We start from the raw sequence: 17,502 nt of genomic DNA, 5'->3' as shown, positions 1-17,502 counted from the left end.
AACACACACACACACATGCTGGTTGGGTATGTCTTTATTTTGCTCATGCAGCTTCTCACAGTAACAGTTGGTCCCACTTGTGTTTGCCTGGCTGCCATTCCTGTAGACACTGTGTGACATACCGGCGACACTGTGTGCAGGTTTGTGTGCATACACATTGTCTGACATGAGGGTGCTCACTTTGACACATTGCAGTCAGAAAGTTGTTTCAGCAACCGTTGTCTATTAAGTCACAGAAGTGTGTGTTGGGGAATGACAAAACATGAAGTACAAAGTGCAACAGAGATGTCCAATATGATATTTTCACATAAAAGCACAACAGACCTGATTTTTTTTTTTTAGAAAGTGTTTATGAGGATATGTTACAGTAAAACAGTCAGTAAACACTAAAATAAGAAGTCAATATCTGTTTTTCAAGTGTACTGGATTGTCTCCTTTCAAGCCAACCAAAATAAAAAAAAAAGAACTTTTTGCTATGTGCTTTGACTCGGACACTGCAAACGTTAAGCAGCACTGAGTCCTGGATAAATACTGATTGGCTACAAACTATAAACAGCCTGAGTTGTTACTAAGACCTGAAATCTGCTTTTCACATAAAGAGCAAGCAAAGATACACAAAGAGTAATGAGCTGAGCTTTGAAGACATAGTTCACTTTGGCAAATGTCAATATGACGAGAACAGTGTTGCACTGAATAACATGCATTAAGAGGGCTTCTTAGTGCAATTTTCACATCATGCCTTTAGTTAGTGTGTATGCTGTGTGTCCGTGGTCCCTTTTCAACATCACATAATTTATATCATAAATTAAAATAACAAAAGCACAGTATTAAAAAAAAATATTGTAGTATTCAATGACACAAAAACAACAAAATATTCTTGATGTAATACTGTCCAAAATGTGAAATTAAATCATTAAAGTAAGTGCTAATACCTCAGATGAGAGAAAAGATTCGCCCTCCTCTCTCATTTCCAAAATAAAAGAAGTCCAGCATTGTCTTAGTCTTGCGGGTCACTCATCGCTTTTTTTCATCCCGGCCTGTTACTTTGAGTATCCAGGAGCTGAAAGCAGAAACCTTGGTGTAGACACCAGGGGACTGTTGTGTCCTGCAGGCGTGACCCCAGGATGTGACCCCGTAAACCACCCAGCCCCCTCCTGGACGCTCGCACACCAGCGGACCTCCGCTGTCACCTCGGCAACTGTCCACGCGCCTCTCTGACTGGATGCTGCCAGCACAGAGCATGCGGCTTGTGAAGGCACTCTGGAAATGTTGCTGGCAATAGCGGCGGGGAAGTAAGGACAGAGGGGCCTGCTGCAGGGTTTTGGAGTATGAGCGGCCTGAGGAAAAGGAGAGAGGTTTGAGCGGTCAATTCTCAAATGCTGCAAACAGCAGAATGACAAGACTGAGCTACATAAACTGACATTCATTGTCCCCAGAGGGTGAAGTACAGATTTAACTTTCTTCAGTTTAACCATTTCCTTAGTGGTCATTTGGAACTGGCTTAAAAATCCCCATAGACCACTATGTTAAAATGCTTCATTTTACACCAAATAAAAAGCATTTCCCAGGTGTTTGCTTATGATCAAGGTGACCTCTGTATCCACAAAGATCCCTTTTTAATCACAGTAACATGGACATTATTAATCCTGGCTCTCACTAATTACATTGATGAAACACACAGCCAATAGCTAGAGGGGACCGCAGCTGAAAACTGAGCCCGGCCCTCTCAGCGGTGAGCAGGTTTTTTTCCCTCAGTGTTATTTACTGTCCGCTGCTGGTTAGGATGGCACGTATTTGTAAAATCTGCTTGCGTGTGTGATACTAGAGCGGCTGATAGCCATACACAAGCAGCTGCACAAAGCAAACATCACACAGTCAGAATAGCCTGTGCACTCTCACTTAAATAAATGTGCTTTCTCCTGCCCACCCACGCACACAAACACACACATTTTACCGCACACTTTGTTTTACTGACATTAAAGTAAACACACTCCCCAGCAGGGAGTGCATGCTTTTGCATAAGCATGTGCTGCGAGACTGCGACCTTCTGTGCGCCCTGTGCGACTGTGTTGCTATGATTAATGACATCAGCGTGTGATTTAAAGATCACTAACAGATGTGTGTCTGTGTATGCGGTGCAAGTGTAACAACAGGCAGAGAATGATGAAGTCAAGCAAGTGCAATTCACAGCTGAGGGATCCATTTCTACTGACCAGAACATGTTTTGCAGGTGACCTTCAAAATGACTTTTGGACACAAGTCAAAAGTGTAAGTATGAAAATGTATTGTGCTCCCAATGGCTGTTAGGAATATTAAGAAAAAAATGTGTTAAGTCCTTACATATTTCCATAAACTGTGATTTTAAACACAACAAAGATGGCGTGATGTCACCAAAGCTCAGGCCTATATTGGCTTTTTTGTAGGCAGCTTCAAGTGGCCGTTTATCAACTGCAGTCTTGGTTACAGTTAACAATTAAAAAAAAAAAAATATATATATATATATATATATATATATATACAACTATTATTTATATTATTATATTATATTATATTTATATATACGGTTTTGTATCCTCACCTGTGTCCCCCCAGCCGGTGATGTGACAGTTGCTGGCTTGTTTGAGCACTCTCTCTTTCTTCATGGGCAGGCAGGCGGGAAGGACATGACGGCTGAATGACACACACTCCCCCAGCGTCTGGCCCACTGCCCCCGGCGACAGGCGAACCAAGGCCAGATCGTAATCGTTGCTGTGGGAGTGGTAGCTTGGATGGATGACAATTTGATCGACACCGTACTCCTCTTCATACTCCTCGGGGACCAGGGAGTGGTAGTCGCCCACCCTCACTTTATACTGCTTGGTGCTATTCCCATACCTGTGGAGGGAAAGATTTAGAGAGGCCATTAGAAATACAGTAGAGGGTGTGTTTGAATCAGTAATCCAACCACTCACATACAGTGTAAACCATTCGCAATAAAATTGAAGGCTCTGGCAATAGATTAACGATGAAAGAGTTTGTGCTGACTGCCAGGTTTTACAATGATCGGTGTGGTTTGCCAGATTACCAATGTGAGTCACCTTTGTTAGGAAGTAGTCGGCGTACTTCTGTAAGCTAAGTAAACATTGACAGAGAGTAATAATAGGCAGGAATGAGAATTAATTTGTCACTGTAATTGTGATTTTTCATGTGACTCAGATGTTAACATCGAAGAAGTATGGGAGGAAACAGGGTGAAGAAAAGGACAAAGACAGAGAGAGGCAGATGACGAGAAGATGAGAGAGGAGCCAAGCCTCTGTGTCCAGTTACACATGGTGGAGTGTTTCCGGAAAGATCTCCTGACTTGTGAATGCCACTGCTGGCAGAGCATAGACACTGCTGACCGGCCTTTTAAGCACATAAACTTTCACACACACACGTTCATTCTGACTCTTGAAACTCTAGTGGGTGGTGGTGAATGGATAATCACAGGTGTGATTCTGAAGACACAATCTCAGGATTAGAACGGACCTTTCACATTTTACTGTTGCAGCTTAAAGCGGTTAAAAATCTGCTAGACTTATATTGATGTTGTCACGGCGCCAGCCCTACATTTTCAAAATATAAATAGGTTTAATGCGATAACAGCATGTGACCTCTGGCCTGTGGTCACATTTAATTACGATGGCAGCAACAGGAATACAGTAATACGATCATTCTGACAATGTAAACATATCATTATGAAATTATCTACAAGCAGTTGTAGACAGAGTTTTCTCTGTTTATGTAGGCACCAGCTTGCTTGCTTGTGTGTGTATTTTAGTCACCATGAATGAAAGGTGACACCGGAAAGTCGGTCGGAACTCCATATCTTGGCCTGCATGCTTTGACTAAGTTGTTTATCGGACTAGAGCCTGAAAAGGCCATTGAAGAGGCTATTGTGTGAAGATATTTGTCTGTTTACACTGTTTATTATGACATGGGTGTGCACTGGGCTGAATTACCAGCAGTTAGGCGTTAGTCATTTGCTTGTCAACCGTATTGTCGCTTCTAATTGTATCGTTGTTGTTGTTGTTATAATAAAGGCTTCATTAAATCTATTCCACAAGACATAGGCACTTTTAAATCCTATTCAATATAAAAAGTGATGTCAGTAGGCAGTAGGTAAGTAAGCACACAATATAAAAATAATTACTTTGTTGGTTAATCATTTATTTTCTCAAGCTGTGGCACGCGAACCATGAGAGCAATCTGTTAGAGACTGGAGCTAACTAGTATGGCTACTACAATACCTACTGTGCAGATTAAATGACTTACCATGTTCAAGTAAAGTTCATCATTTGAGTCTGTGATTACAGTGGTGATGACCAATCATTCATTAAAACTACTCCTGATTGGTGTTTCCCATGTGGTCTTAATTAGAAGCAGCACACACACACACACACATACACTTCCTGAGTGTGTCATTGCAAAGAAGTTCCCAAATAAAACTCTGACACTGAAACTGGCTCAAGCATTGACACTGAAAGCGATTTAGTGAAAGATTTCTTCCTCTCTTTAATGTGGAAACATCAGGATTTATAGTGGTGAACATTCTAAATCCTGTGCGAAGTGATGGCTTTCCTACCAAATACCAAATACACCCAAAAAAATACAGCCAGACAACCTAATGCATACTGTACAGGCCTCGGGTTTCTTTGTCTTTCTGCTGCCGTCTTTACGCTTTGCATTAAGATGTAGGTTTTAGGTTAATGGCACCACAGAGAGACCCCTCAACATGATGAAGCGTTAACTCCCTGCCACCTGCACCAGAACCACAGCTAAAACACTGCTCATTTAAGCTCACATTTATATTGTCCTCAGGCCTCTGTCCAACTTGGATTTATTGGTTTCAAACAAAACCATCAGCTTCATACTTAACATACAAGGTTTACATAAAAATGTGGAGGTAAAATATATGCACAGGCACACTCACATTTCCATAAAGTTAGTATTAGAATGACAACATGAAAAGTGGTTTGTGTATGGCTGTCTTCATAACTTAGAACTGGTCTGAGCCCGTGTGGCCACATTCTGGTTTTGTATTGCCTGGTTGTCTGTGTTTGTTTTACGTGCATGTTGATTGCCTGCCCCGCCCGGATTGTTCTCACCTGTGTCTCGTTACCTTCTTGTGTATTTAAGGCCCCGTTCACACTGGGGAAAAAATGTGGCTTAAGCAGGATTTGGCCACATCCAGATCAATCCAGATGTGTTTTTTTCCGAGTGTGAACACCTCCAATCCGGCTGAATCCAGTTTGATTTCAAGCCGGCTAGATCCACCCTCGAGAGGTGGATCTAGCAGGATTGGCTCAAATGTGGCTCAGGTGTGAACGCAAATGTGGCTAGCGAATCCGGCTAGCCACATTATTAGCCATATTACGAGGCGCCACCTAGTGGTTTGGAGAACAGCAAACACGCTGGATGAAGCCGGATTGAGTGCGGACACAACTGTGTGCTAGCCAGATTTGAAAATAGGTCTGAACACATCCAGCTTAAAGGCTGTCTGGGCTCAATCCTACTCTAGCTGGAATGACTTTCCCCAGTGTGAACGGGGCCTATGTCCTGTGTTGTATTTTGCCTGTTTCTCCTGTGTTTAACCACATGTCTTCTGGGTTTTGTTAGTTTGCTTTTTGGATTGTTTTGGTCTTTGGCTTATTTAAAGCTTTGTTTTATTTTTAAAAAACTTTCCTTTTGTTACCTCAGCCTTTAGTTGTTTGCGTTTGGGTCCTCCTGCAGACTTAACTGAAACATATCGGTGCATTATTAGTAATTTGTATCTTAAACTGGGTTTATTAAAAATACTTGTTGCTTGTAGGTTCTGTATTTTCCATCAGGAGGCTCCAGAGGAGCGTCTTCACTAATGTTACTTACTCATGTGGCCCAACAACATTACATTCATTTTTCAATTAGACTAATCACACATTGTCTTAAACATGAGGCAGAATTGATATCTATCTGTCCAGTAGTGATGGGCTCCACCTACATGCATGTTAGTGGAAGGTGTGAACAGGGTCTATGGTGTGTGTGTGTGTGTATATGTTGACCTTTTGAAGCAGTGCGCCGAGGTCAGGACCCAGCAGGTGTCAATGAGAGTTGCTCCACACACCAACCTCCCGTCACCCCGAGATCCTCGCAAACGAATTGCAGCCTGCCATGGCCAGCCGCCCCTTTAAGAAACATAAACACACAGCCAAACACATACACACACACACACATACACACCTTATTAGTGTAAAAGCACAAATCACTGTTGGAATCAACCCTATTGCCACTATTGACTTTAACAATGAGGGATGTCCTCTAAACAAGTACTAAAACACACGTAAACATTTAGTTAGAAATTAACTGAGATGCACAGAACCGTGTCCTTCTGTTTCTATTTGTGGAATCCACAATCAGCTTTGCATACTTGCTTCTTTTTCTCGTCATCGTTCTTAGAGGAAACATTTAAACTTCACATTCCTCCACAAACGTTCACACACAAGTACCTGAATGTTTCCTCAAAGCCACACACAGTATAGTGTTTCCTCATTTCTTGTCACACAACCAGATATATCAGAGCCTGCAGCTTCATATCAGCTGTTTGAGACTTGTTGACTTGAAAATGTGGACATTATTCTTTCGTCTGTATGTCTGTGGCAGACTTATTAAACCCTGCTGTCCCTTCCAGCTCACCTCAGAGAGTTTTCTCCTCCTATGATTCGACGCTGCCGAGTATGTATAAGCCGCAGACCACAAATTGAGTTGACAGGATCTGACAGAGACAAAAGAGGAGCCATTGGTTGTGTGTATATATATATGTGAGAGTGTGTGGGGGTTGTGTTGATTGCTAAACCATACATTTCAGCTTTAAATATTTAGACTGAAGAAAAACATAATATAGAAATTCAACTTTTAGTGAGCAGACAAAACACCCACCTGCACTGGTTTGACTTTCAGCAGGAGGTATATGTGAGAAATGGTAGCAATAGCACATGTGAGGGTAATAGATAGCATTCCTTGAGTCTGATGTGTGACAGACAGGGTAAAGCGATAACACAGCTTTATCCATTTTACCATCTGGATGCATACATTCACAGAAGTCTGACACTTTCTGCACCCTTTGACTTTTCTTCTGTCACTTGTCCCTCATTTGTTTTGTTTGGTGTCTATAGACATATGTCTATGTCTATATTGGAAGTGTTTGCTAAACACATTACAGTTTCCACAATCATAGAAGTTCTATTTATTATCAGAGTAGCAAACAGTCCTCACTAAATGACTGACCTTTGACCTCTTTGTAGCTGGGAAGTTGCGATTCGCCGTAATCACATATGACCCCGGCGTCCTCACTGTGGCGACAGTTGTGCGTGCCGGGTACCTGTTTGATGCAGTCTGCTATGGAACGCTCCTCACCACTGCACTTCACGTTGTCCACGTGGATGGGCCCTGTCCCTTCCCCGAAGTATGCCATCACACGGGCCTTTGCGACACCACTGGAGTAGACAGACAGATTAAAAACTTCATTCAGGTAAAACAGTAAAAGCAAGTTTGTCCAAAACTCTTAAGGGAAATGCATTCATAGGCACAGAGTAACTCTTAGACTAAGTTTCATGGTGGACCTGTAGTTCAAAAATCTACTCAGTGTCTCCACTTAGAGACTGAGCAGTAATCCCTGGCAACAAATGGAGAGATCCTAACATTATAGCAATGTGTTTTTTTATTAGGAGAGGAGGATTAGGATGTTATGTTTAATTTTATGAGCCTTAGAAATGATGTCGTGCTGGGTCAGTTGTTTTTGTTCAACGTTCTCAGGCTATGATGCAATCCAGGTCAAAGACACTTTTACAATCTGATAACAAGAGAATCTGTATCATTATCTCACCCCTGACTTTAATTAGCAAAGGGCTAACACACACAAACCTATAGGTTGAGGTTGTAGAGGCCGTAACTGTGATTTTAATTAAGATTGATAGATAACTGAAAGAGAGGATCTTATGTTGCATCCCTGGAGTCCGGCAGGTGGAAGGGTCTTGCTCCCTAGATCATCCATCGGGAATCTCGAGTCTCCTATTGAGTAGCGGTACTTAGCATGCAGAGGGTGAACCTCCTTGTCACTTGGAGCTGTGCCTGGAGACTGACATCATACCTGCTTATAGAGTGTTTCTGTGGCAACATGTAGTTATAGTAAAACAAAAAAAATCCAAGACAATCTGTCACAGATACTGCTGTGTTAGCACATTTACTCAGACATCATATGTAACGAGTTGCCAGTGCTGAGAGTGCTGCAGACAAGGGGATATTTTTGGACAAACTTACAAACATGACTTTAAGAGAAGACAACTCTAAATCTTACTGTAAGCTTGCCAGACTGCAGGCCGACAGAAAAGCTAGCTTCACAAGCTTCAAGCCATCATAAATCTAAAGCAACCGTTTCCAACAGTTTCTTGAAGCGGGTGTATAATGCAGCAATAAGATTCAAATTATGCCTCATATGTTTTTATGTACATGCAAGAAATTGAAAATCAGCATGTAGCTGAGTTATAGTCCTGGTGACTCTGAAACAGACTGTTAAATCTAAATGTAATCTGTATGAAAGTGTGAATGTGTGTCTGCATATATTTTGTTTTGTCATCACCACAACAGCCTCTAATCCTTGTGGACGGCTTTTACACGTCTCTAACATGCTTCCTTGGACTCTCTCACACACTTATGCACTCCAGATGTTGCTTTCATCTACAGACAAGATCACAGAAAATTGGGTGGTGTAAGGATCCTTTGCTGGTGAGATGAGACAGAAAAATAGAGACAGCGCGTGTTGACACAGATTTCCCCGGCTCGTTAAGGGAGGTAATGGAACACAGGTTGTTTGCAGCACCATCTTTTGTTCACTTTGTCCTGTCCTTTAAGTCAATGTTTATCTTGGCTCTGTGAAAGGGGATATATATATATATATATATATATATATATATATAAGCATATATCCTATTGTTTTGCCATTGTAGTCCAGTGTGTGTGATGAGGAGTGAAGTGAAACCAGAGAAAGACTGAGAGATGAAGAGATGAAAGACACATGCCAAGTCTAAGAAGAGGTGATGGATTTTGCAAACAAAGAGCAGGCAGTCTGGATACGCTTAAGTGAGTAAACGTATAAAGTGAACACATTGCATAGACATGACTCACAACTAGCCTTTCTCCAACACTTTATGTATTTTTTTCCTGATCATCCTGATCCAGACTAAGCCTGAGCATAAAAAAAAAGATGGCTTAAGACAGAATTTAATATGAGTGTCCAGATGTAACCACACATGTATGTTATACATAATGCACACAGCCACCTCATGTATCTTGGAGCTTGGATAGGTGGCCTATTAAACAACAGACAGAGAGCCTAGAGGGATTTCAGAGAAATGCTTTTAGTGGTAACTTAATGCACTGCAGGTTGGTGTTCTTTGATTGACGAATGTGATGTTTTTTTAAACACTATGTTAATCAAAAGACTGGTTTCCAGGAGATCTGGCTGAAGCATCCTTGTTGTCCCCTTGTGGCTTTTGTGGTTACAGCAATTATCTTATTTTAAATAGCAAAAAAAATCACAGATTTCAATGAAGTTTGTTAAACATGATTTGTAAATTTGCCCATGCACCGTAGCTTTATTTGTCTAAAAGGTAAGCCAAAAAAACTGTCAATAATTGGTTGTTTTTAACCTGTTTCCCTGATTTCCAATTTGCTAGCACAGAGGCTATCTACACACCGACACATGTGCACACGCATGTACATGAATACCTGTAGCCCAGCTGTCGGCACACCACTTCAGCATCATGATCAGTCCATCCATCATCACAGACTGTCCCCCACTGACCAGACAGATAGAGCTCAACCCGGCCTTCCCTCGGGCTTTCTCCCCCCACAAGCCTTATTGGCACACCTGAAACACACACACACACACACATATATATATGTAATGAAACTGACAATAAACAGGCTACCATTGCTGGCACAGATTTATTTCTGCTTACTGAAGTTACCCAGAATCTAAAACTGCTTCGAGACACTACACACACACATTCCTTTACGAACCTGATCCTGCAGGCTAATATGTCTCGTGAATTAGGGGCATGTGCATGCATGTTCTCTACAAAGGAAGTAGGTAGTATCTGGAACACCTGTCTCTCTGCCTGCACAGAACCTCACTCCATCTGTTTGTGTGTGTGTGTCTAGAAATGGAAACTCTTTAACACTAGTTGCTCCATGAAAAGAGTATTTATTTTCATTGGCACTCCTCGTTTCACACAAACACACACTTTCCCTCTTTCTCACACACACTGTTAATCACATCAGTCTGAGCTTAACGCTGAAACAATCCATCATTTGTCTGCAAACAAATGCCCAGACGCACACACACACACACACACACACACTAATGTTACTTAAGTGAATAGTAATGTATTTACCATGTGTGGATTTTTTCACGATCACTTGCACTCTTGCCAACAACCTGAAAACAATTAAAATTTCCATTTTTTTTAAACATAGCCATTTAAAGCTATTTGATATTATGTGTTGTGTATATTTATATTATATAACATTTTCAAATTATTTTATATGCAGGAATTCTGTAACAATGTCAGTATGAAATTATTCTAAATTAGGCTGTGTTCAGCTTACCAGCCAAATTCAAACATACTGTGTGTGTGTGTGTGAGTGAGGCAAAGGAATTGTAGAGTGATGAAATTTAGGCGGAGGGAGGAGGTTTAATTGTGGGAATGTTTACTTTTTTGTTGATTTTTGGCTATTTAGGAAATGCTTGTGTTTGTCCATTTGGCCCCAGAAATGCAAACAACATGAACACTCAGTTTGTACTTCATGGAACATTACCTGAGATTTGGCCTGTAGCTATAACTGTAGCCATTATTCTATCTTCCAATGCAAACATGAACTTTAACATCTTTTTATCCATGCTGTGACCATGTAGACTGAATTATGTACCCATAATATGAGTGATATTATACAGTCTATACACACACACACACACACACACACACTGGATTACGGCTCTGATTGAGTCTTAATGTGATGTTCCTTCACAACAGAGTGAAAGAGAAGGAGAGAAAGTTCAAAGCATCGCCTGGTTTATCTGTGTTTTCTCCTCTTCCAAAATCAGCATGCACTGATCTGCCTGTGGCATGCCGAGGGGAGGGGAAGAGGGATTAGAACACTTGAAAACAAACACGCAAACAAGTGCATACTCACAAATGCTACATAGTAGTGACATAATTCCTCACAGGATAAGAATGTCCCTTGGGGCTATTGCCAACAAAAAATGTAAGCCTCCTAAATCTCCTGAATGAAACCACCATCATTTGAGTCTGTGCTTGATCTCAGCACAGCACAGAACAGTTCCAGTCTTTATTCAAACACACACTCATTCATCGGACCAATCATAAAATGTACATGTGACAGACCACAACAAGCGTATGTGAAGTGAAATCTGAGACTTTGCTCAGCTTCATTCATCTCCATCCTGTCTAGAGGCAATAGACACTGACAGCTTTCAGCAAGTTCTAACAGCAGAATCTGCATCTTCTTATAAAGATGTAAGGAGTGTTGTATTACTCTGTCACTGCATTATTGCATTACATGAATCGGACAATATATCCCCAGTGGTGGAAGTTTTGAGTATGGTTTCATTCAACTGTGATGGCTTTACAAGCAGGACCAGACATCGTTAAGGCTGGGAGAGCCGAGATCCACCCGACAGCAGTGCTTATTACAGTCAGCAGAGCTTACATCATTCTCTCGTCTGTCTCCTGGAGAATGTTGGTTTTCTATCGTCTATGTAATATGAGACCTAATTGACTGCAAGCCTAGTGTGGTGTAGATCTTGGATGCAGATTTTAGATCAGCTTGAACTTCCATTACCTGCTGTTATAGTAAGTCAAAGGAAATTACACAGACCCTTTCATCTTTTCAGATTCCTCTGAGGAGTGGAAAGCTCTATTAAAATTCTTATGAGAATGCTACTACTACAAAGAATTTGTATGTTCTCACTGTTGTTATATGATACGAGTGAGTGAATTTGTACAAAACAGTCTTTTTATTGCATAAGAACACTTCACCTGATCTCATCTGGTTGTCATCCCAGAGTTAGGGGCCCCAAACGGCAAGCACTGATCGCTTTTACTCTCCAACTAAGCATAAAAGGAACTATTAGACAGTCTCAGACAGGAACCGGCTAAATGGGGTTTAAAGGTCAGTAGCAGACCAGAGACCCTCATCTATGCTATAAAAGTGATTCACACGTTCACATTAGTGTCAGCTCCAAATGCCAGTGAACTTATTGTAAGGATATGCACTCTACTACCGGATCATGAAAGAAAATCGACGGTGGCGTGACCCTTAAATTATTAGGGCCAGAAAAGAAGCCTTTTTGTAATCTTGCTGACCACAAAAATAATCCAGATTATGCTGATTTAAACTTGTTTTTGTGTATGTGTAAGGGGATCACTGAGACGTGTTGACCTTTTATAAAGAATTATTCTAAATCTGTAAGTTTCTAAGTAGGTCTTATAGTGAGAATGGTCATCATCTTACTGCTTGGAAGACCCTCTCCATGGCGTTCAGGGCTGCATGCGATGTTAACGTCTTCATGATGTGTACAGTCATGGCGGAGCCACTCCCTCCTGTTGCACAGCAATAAGCTAGGCTCCTTCCCTGTGCAGCTCACATCATCCAAAAGAATAGGACCTGACCCCACACCGAAGCGTGGGACTGGAGTGATGTCTAGCCCCTCGGAGAGAAGAGTCTTGCCTAACCTGTAATGAAAACATGTATGCACACATTCACAATCAAACACGCAGGAGCTTAAATGTTTCAAATCAAATCAAATCGAAGAACTTTATTGGTCCCCTGGCAGGAAGTTCACTTTACCTGTAACCAAGCTGCCGACACACCACTTGGGTGTTGGAGTCAGTCCAGCCGTCATCGCACACAGTCCCCCACTGACCCCGGTAGAAAATTTCTAAACGTCCCTCATGGCTCCCTGCACCCCCAGCTAACCTTGTAGCACCATCTAGAAAGTAAGGAAGAGATGCACACACATACACAGAGGATAAGGATAAGGATACTGTTACAAAGTTTTTTCATTTCAGTCAAATAGGCATGTTTGTGTAGCTCAGGCTGCTTAAACTAAGCAGTTTTTTAAGCTTAATATTTTCTGATGTGGCCTCTTTGTAATCCAGTAGTCTTTTTAAACCAACATCAATTGTGCCTCCTTCCAGTTTCAGTGTTCCTGTATGCTAACCTATGAGAACAGATAGCTCATACATCAAAACAAAATGTAAATGGAATGCGACCATTTATCTATGTTATTTAGGTATTCCTGCTTGACAAGTAAGTCTGCATAAGGAGATTTATTGTCTTTTCAAACACTAACCTCTCCACCAAGAGAATGCATGAATGAGCTCCTGTATCTTGATGCTCAAAGTAAATATGCGCATTCCACCTACCTGTGAGAGGGCTGCAGGACACTCCCGCATCTTCAGAGTGCAGACAGTTATGTTCTCCCCAGGCACTTTTTGAACACTGTTCCAGAGTGAGCTCATTGCCTGTGCAGCGCACCTCATCCAACCACACACGGCCTGAACTCTTGCCAAAATGTGCCTGGCCCCATGCCCTCGCAACACCACTACAAAGAAAAGAGAAAGCACAGAATTGAAAAAAATAGAAAAATAGAAGGTTTACTGTTTGGGTAATAGCAATGCAACGGAAAACAGATGTGCTGTCTGGACATGACAGAGGTTACAGCGTTTGTTTCATTTGGAAAATACATGGAATCGACCACAAATATACAATGTGTTTCATCATTTTTACTGAGCTTTGGTGGTGCTAAATATGCATATCTCTGTGGTGCTAGAATTCATGCAGGAACAATGAGCCTGATTCACTATTTGACCCCCAGATGTTCTTTACTGCTCACTCCTCGCTCTGTGTGTCCGAATGGAAAGAATACTTGTCATAGTTTAGGAGACAGAGGGAGACAGACGGGTGGACACCCACAGTAACTCATCTCAGCTTCACTTTTTCTTCACTTTTCCATACTCACCATGCATTTCCTTTATGTTAATTATGGCTTCACAGTTACAATATACAATATGGACACTAACATGTCTTTGTGTTGTTGTGTGTGTGTGTGTGTGTGTGTGTGTGTGTGGCCTTTTACCTCAGCCCCAGCTGTCGACACACCACCTCAGCATCGCTGTCATCCCATTGATCATCACATATGGAACCCCACTGCCCTGCGTGGAAGACCTCCACTGTGCCCTCTGACCCCGACTGCCCTCCCACCAGCCGTACGGGGAGTGTCACAACCGCTGAAACAGCATTAATACACGTTTACACAGGGTGACAGAAAGTGCAGTGACACTTTAATATATTTAATAGAGAGTTATCACCTCTTATTATATTTATGCAAACCTCTATGTATCAGTCATAGATTTCTGGCTCACAGACCTACCGTGCTGCTGGGTGCAAGAGACGGCTGCAGCCAGAGAGCACTCCTCTCCATTCCAGGTGGTTTTGGGACACTGGAGCAGTTCTGGCTCGTCTCCCTGGCAATGGACTGCCGTCCAGTGGACCTTGGTCATGCCTGGACGAAACAAAGGAACTGCACGAGCTTGACCTGAGATCCTAGAGGGAGATAAGCAAAATGTTCTTCGCTCCACAAAAGTAATCAAACCTAATCCCATAAAATCAGTTTTGTTACTAATATATGCTCCACACATTAGCCAGGCCAGGCTAGTAAATCTAAAGGCAGAAAGTAAAGCTGCTGTTTTAATTTGGTAGCAGTAAATGTGATCGATATGCATGTGTGCAATCTGTAATTCAAGGGCCAGTGCAGTCAGCAGCTTTACACTCATCAGCTTTCAATAACTGGCCATGGGAAAGTCATCACTGACGATTCCAGCTGACATATGGCTGACATTTGCCCTCTTTCCACTGCCGCCTGTCATTGTCCATGTGAATATGCACATGCTGACATAAATGCACACAGGCGTGTGCTCATGTCAGCTTAGGTGCCAGAGCTGATGTCAGTGACAACATGTGTAGTAAGTGTACAAAGTGTTTCTGTTCTCCAAGGGGAAGCGGGCCTCTTTCTCCACTGGCTACACCCTACATCTTATGAACACTGTATATATATATATATATATATATATATATATATATACATATGTATATATATATATATATATATATATATATATATATATATATATATATATATATATATATATATATATATATATATATATATATATATATATGATCTGTCTACAGGCTCCCCAGTGAGCTCTTCTCTTCAAGCATGACAACATTTCAGGTCAAGACTGCAAGACAGGGTCACACGCGTGTGTGAACGACAGACAGAAAGGAACAAGGAGAGCGTTAGTGACAACATAAATAGCTGAGCACTAAAGGTATTTAAACACCTCTGGGAAATGGAAGGTTGGAATGCAAGGGTCACACAAGAAAAGGCTTTAAAGAGAAAATACCGGTGTGGACTTCTCTGACATTCCCACCATTTTTTTTTATCACACTCTACCATCTGCCTGGCAGCAGATAGAGAATTTAACATCAGACTGCACTTGCACATGTGTTTAAAATGCATTACGTGAAGCAGACAGAGCATCAAATATTTCACATCTGAGCACATGTGTGTGCGCTCTCTCTCTCACCCCTTGCCCAGCTGTCTGCAAACCACTGCGGCATCTTCGTCCCCCCAGTTGTTGCTACATACAGACCCCCACACTCCTCCCAGGTACACTTCTACCCTGCCGTCAAACTTGGTGCGGCCTCCGTGTAGACGAACTGAGCCTGAGATAAAGAAAATAAGAAGGATAACAATACACAGTAATAAAAAAAGAAGCAGAAAAAATGTTTTTGGAATAAGCCAATCATTTCCTTCAAAATGGCTGTATTTTTAACATTACTACTGCTCAAACATACAAAAGACTGCACAAAGTAGCCTTAATTTAAACATGTTAAAATAATCTAGATAAAAATTTAGAATGCTTAAAAATATTTCCTTAACTTAGCAAAGGGTATATTCTAAATATACCGTTAAACACTAAAGTCACATTAAAGACATCACCTGAAGGACTGTTCAGATATCTAATAACAGGATTAGTGTATCTCAATTCATTGTATCAGTTTCCTGGAGGTGATTTATCCACACTGTGCAGACACACTAAAAATACTCACAGGCTGCCTGTCTTGTGCCAAATGGAAATCACACACTATTTCTTTCACAGCTCCCTCCACATTTATCAATCAGCACACACAGTTTCCAGGGTTACTTTGTCTCAAGTTTACATCTAAGCAACTTTTTATTTTGCATAAAACTTAATTGTTGTTATGCTGTTGGGTAAATAAATGTAGCCTATAAAGTGCAAATGTATAACACTTGCAATACATCCGTTTGTATTCACACCTTCACTTCTTATTGCTACAGGATGATAAATAACTGTTCAAATAGTTGAACATGGCAGTTGCAGCAAATTCCTCTGCTCCTAATGCAGCCAAATAATATGGATATTTTATGCAAAGGGGGGGGCTTACTGTATCTGCTGCATTGACTGAATGTAAATTATTGTTCAGTTCCCTTGCTGACTTCAGCTCCCCTCTATCCTCCCCTCTATATGTGTTTATTATGTTCAGATGATAGGTGCTGTTTGTTTTAGGCCTGCGTGTTTACCTTGTTTACAGTCGCAGTACCCCCAGTCTACTCTGCCTTTGTGGTTCATGAAGAAGCACCAGGGTCGGATCCTGCCGTCCGGGTTGCGGCAGTGGTTGTGCTCTCCTATTCCTTTACCCGGATAGCGCTCCTTGAATCCGTCCACTTCGGTCCAGTTCATGCACCGTGTGCCGGACTCGGTGACGTCTATCGCTCCCCGGTAGAAGCCGTCTTTCCCACGGCTCCGCACGCAGTCAGTGAACGGGAGGATAAATGAAGGGACGCTGCTGGAGTAACAGCAGCAGCTGATCGCAGCCAAAAGTGCGGCTGTTAAAGCAAGAAATTCAAAATCCATGTTAGGGTCTGTTGGGACTATGAGCCGCTAATAAGAGTAGAAATGTTAGCGGCTTCTCTCATCAGCTGACTGCTTCCAGTCATCCAGCCAGCCTCATCTCCCCGGCCGTGGTAGGACGAGAGTGAGAACCCAGTGAAGAAAAGCGGCACAGATCGATGAAACTCCTTTTTTGCGTGGGATAATGGGCAGGCACCCCTCCATCCAAAACTCAATAACATACAGCGCGGATGCAATTTCATACTATTAACTCTATGTGGTCATTTGATTGGCCTGTGGGGGAATGTACCAATCATTTAGGCTAATGCACAAGCGTAACAGCCAATAGAACCTCAAAATAATAAATAAACACAATGGGCTGCTAAAATCAGTTCAGCACCTACATTAAATGCTATTTTTGGTGTTAATGCAGACAGAGCATTAA

At 41.7% G+C, this 17,502-nt stretch overlaps 1 protein-coding gene across 1 annotated transcript; it reads right to left on the bottom strand.

Moving 5' to 3' along the window:
* Positions 1–29: 29 nt before the first annotated feature.
* On the bottom strand, positions 30–17,275 carry prss12 (serine protease 12). Its single transcript, XM_028407477.1, has 13 exons — positions 16,748–17,275; positions 15,729–15,867; positions 14,510–14,682; positions 14,216–14,366; positions 13,503–13,681; positions 12,925–13,066; positions 12,589–12,809; positions 9,781–9,922; positions 7,282–7,490; positions 6,691–6,769; positions 6,060–6,182; positions 2,579–2,874; positions 30–1,337 (listed from the first exon to the last, which is right to left on the bottom strand). The coding sequence occupies exons 1-13, from the start codon at positions 17,079–17,081 to the stop codon at positions 1,015–1,017; spliced, it is 2,511 nt and encodes an 836-aa protein (XP_028263278.1). The 5' UTR covers positions 17,082–17,275; the 3' UTR covers positions 30–1,014.
* Positions 17,276–17,502: the final 227 nt, after the last annotated feature.

The sequence above is a fragment of the Parambassis ranga genome, chromosome 1 (genome assembly GCF_900634625.1).
Source record: "Parambassis ranga chromosome 1, fParRan2.1, whole genome shotgun sequence".
Classification (NCBI taxonomy): domain Eukaryota; kingdom Metazoa; phylum Chordata; class Actinopteri; family Ambassidae; genus Parambassis; species Parambassis ranga.
The sequence above is the reverse complement of the archived record's forward strand: the minus strand, read 5'-3'. Positions and strand labels throughout refer to the sequence as shown.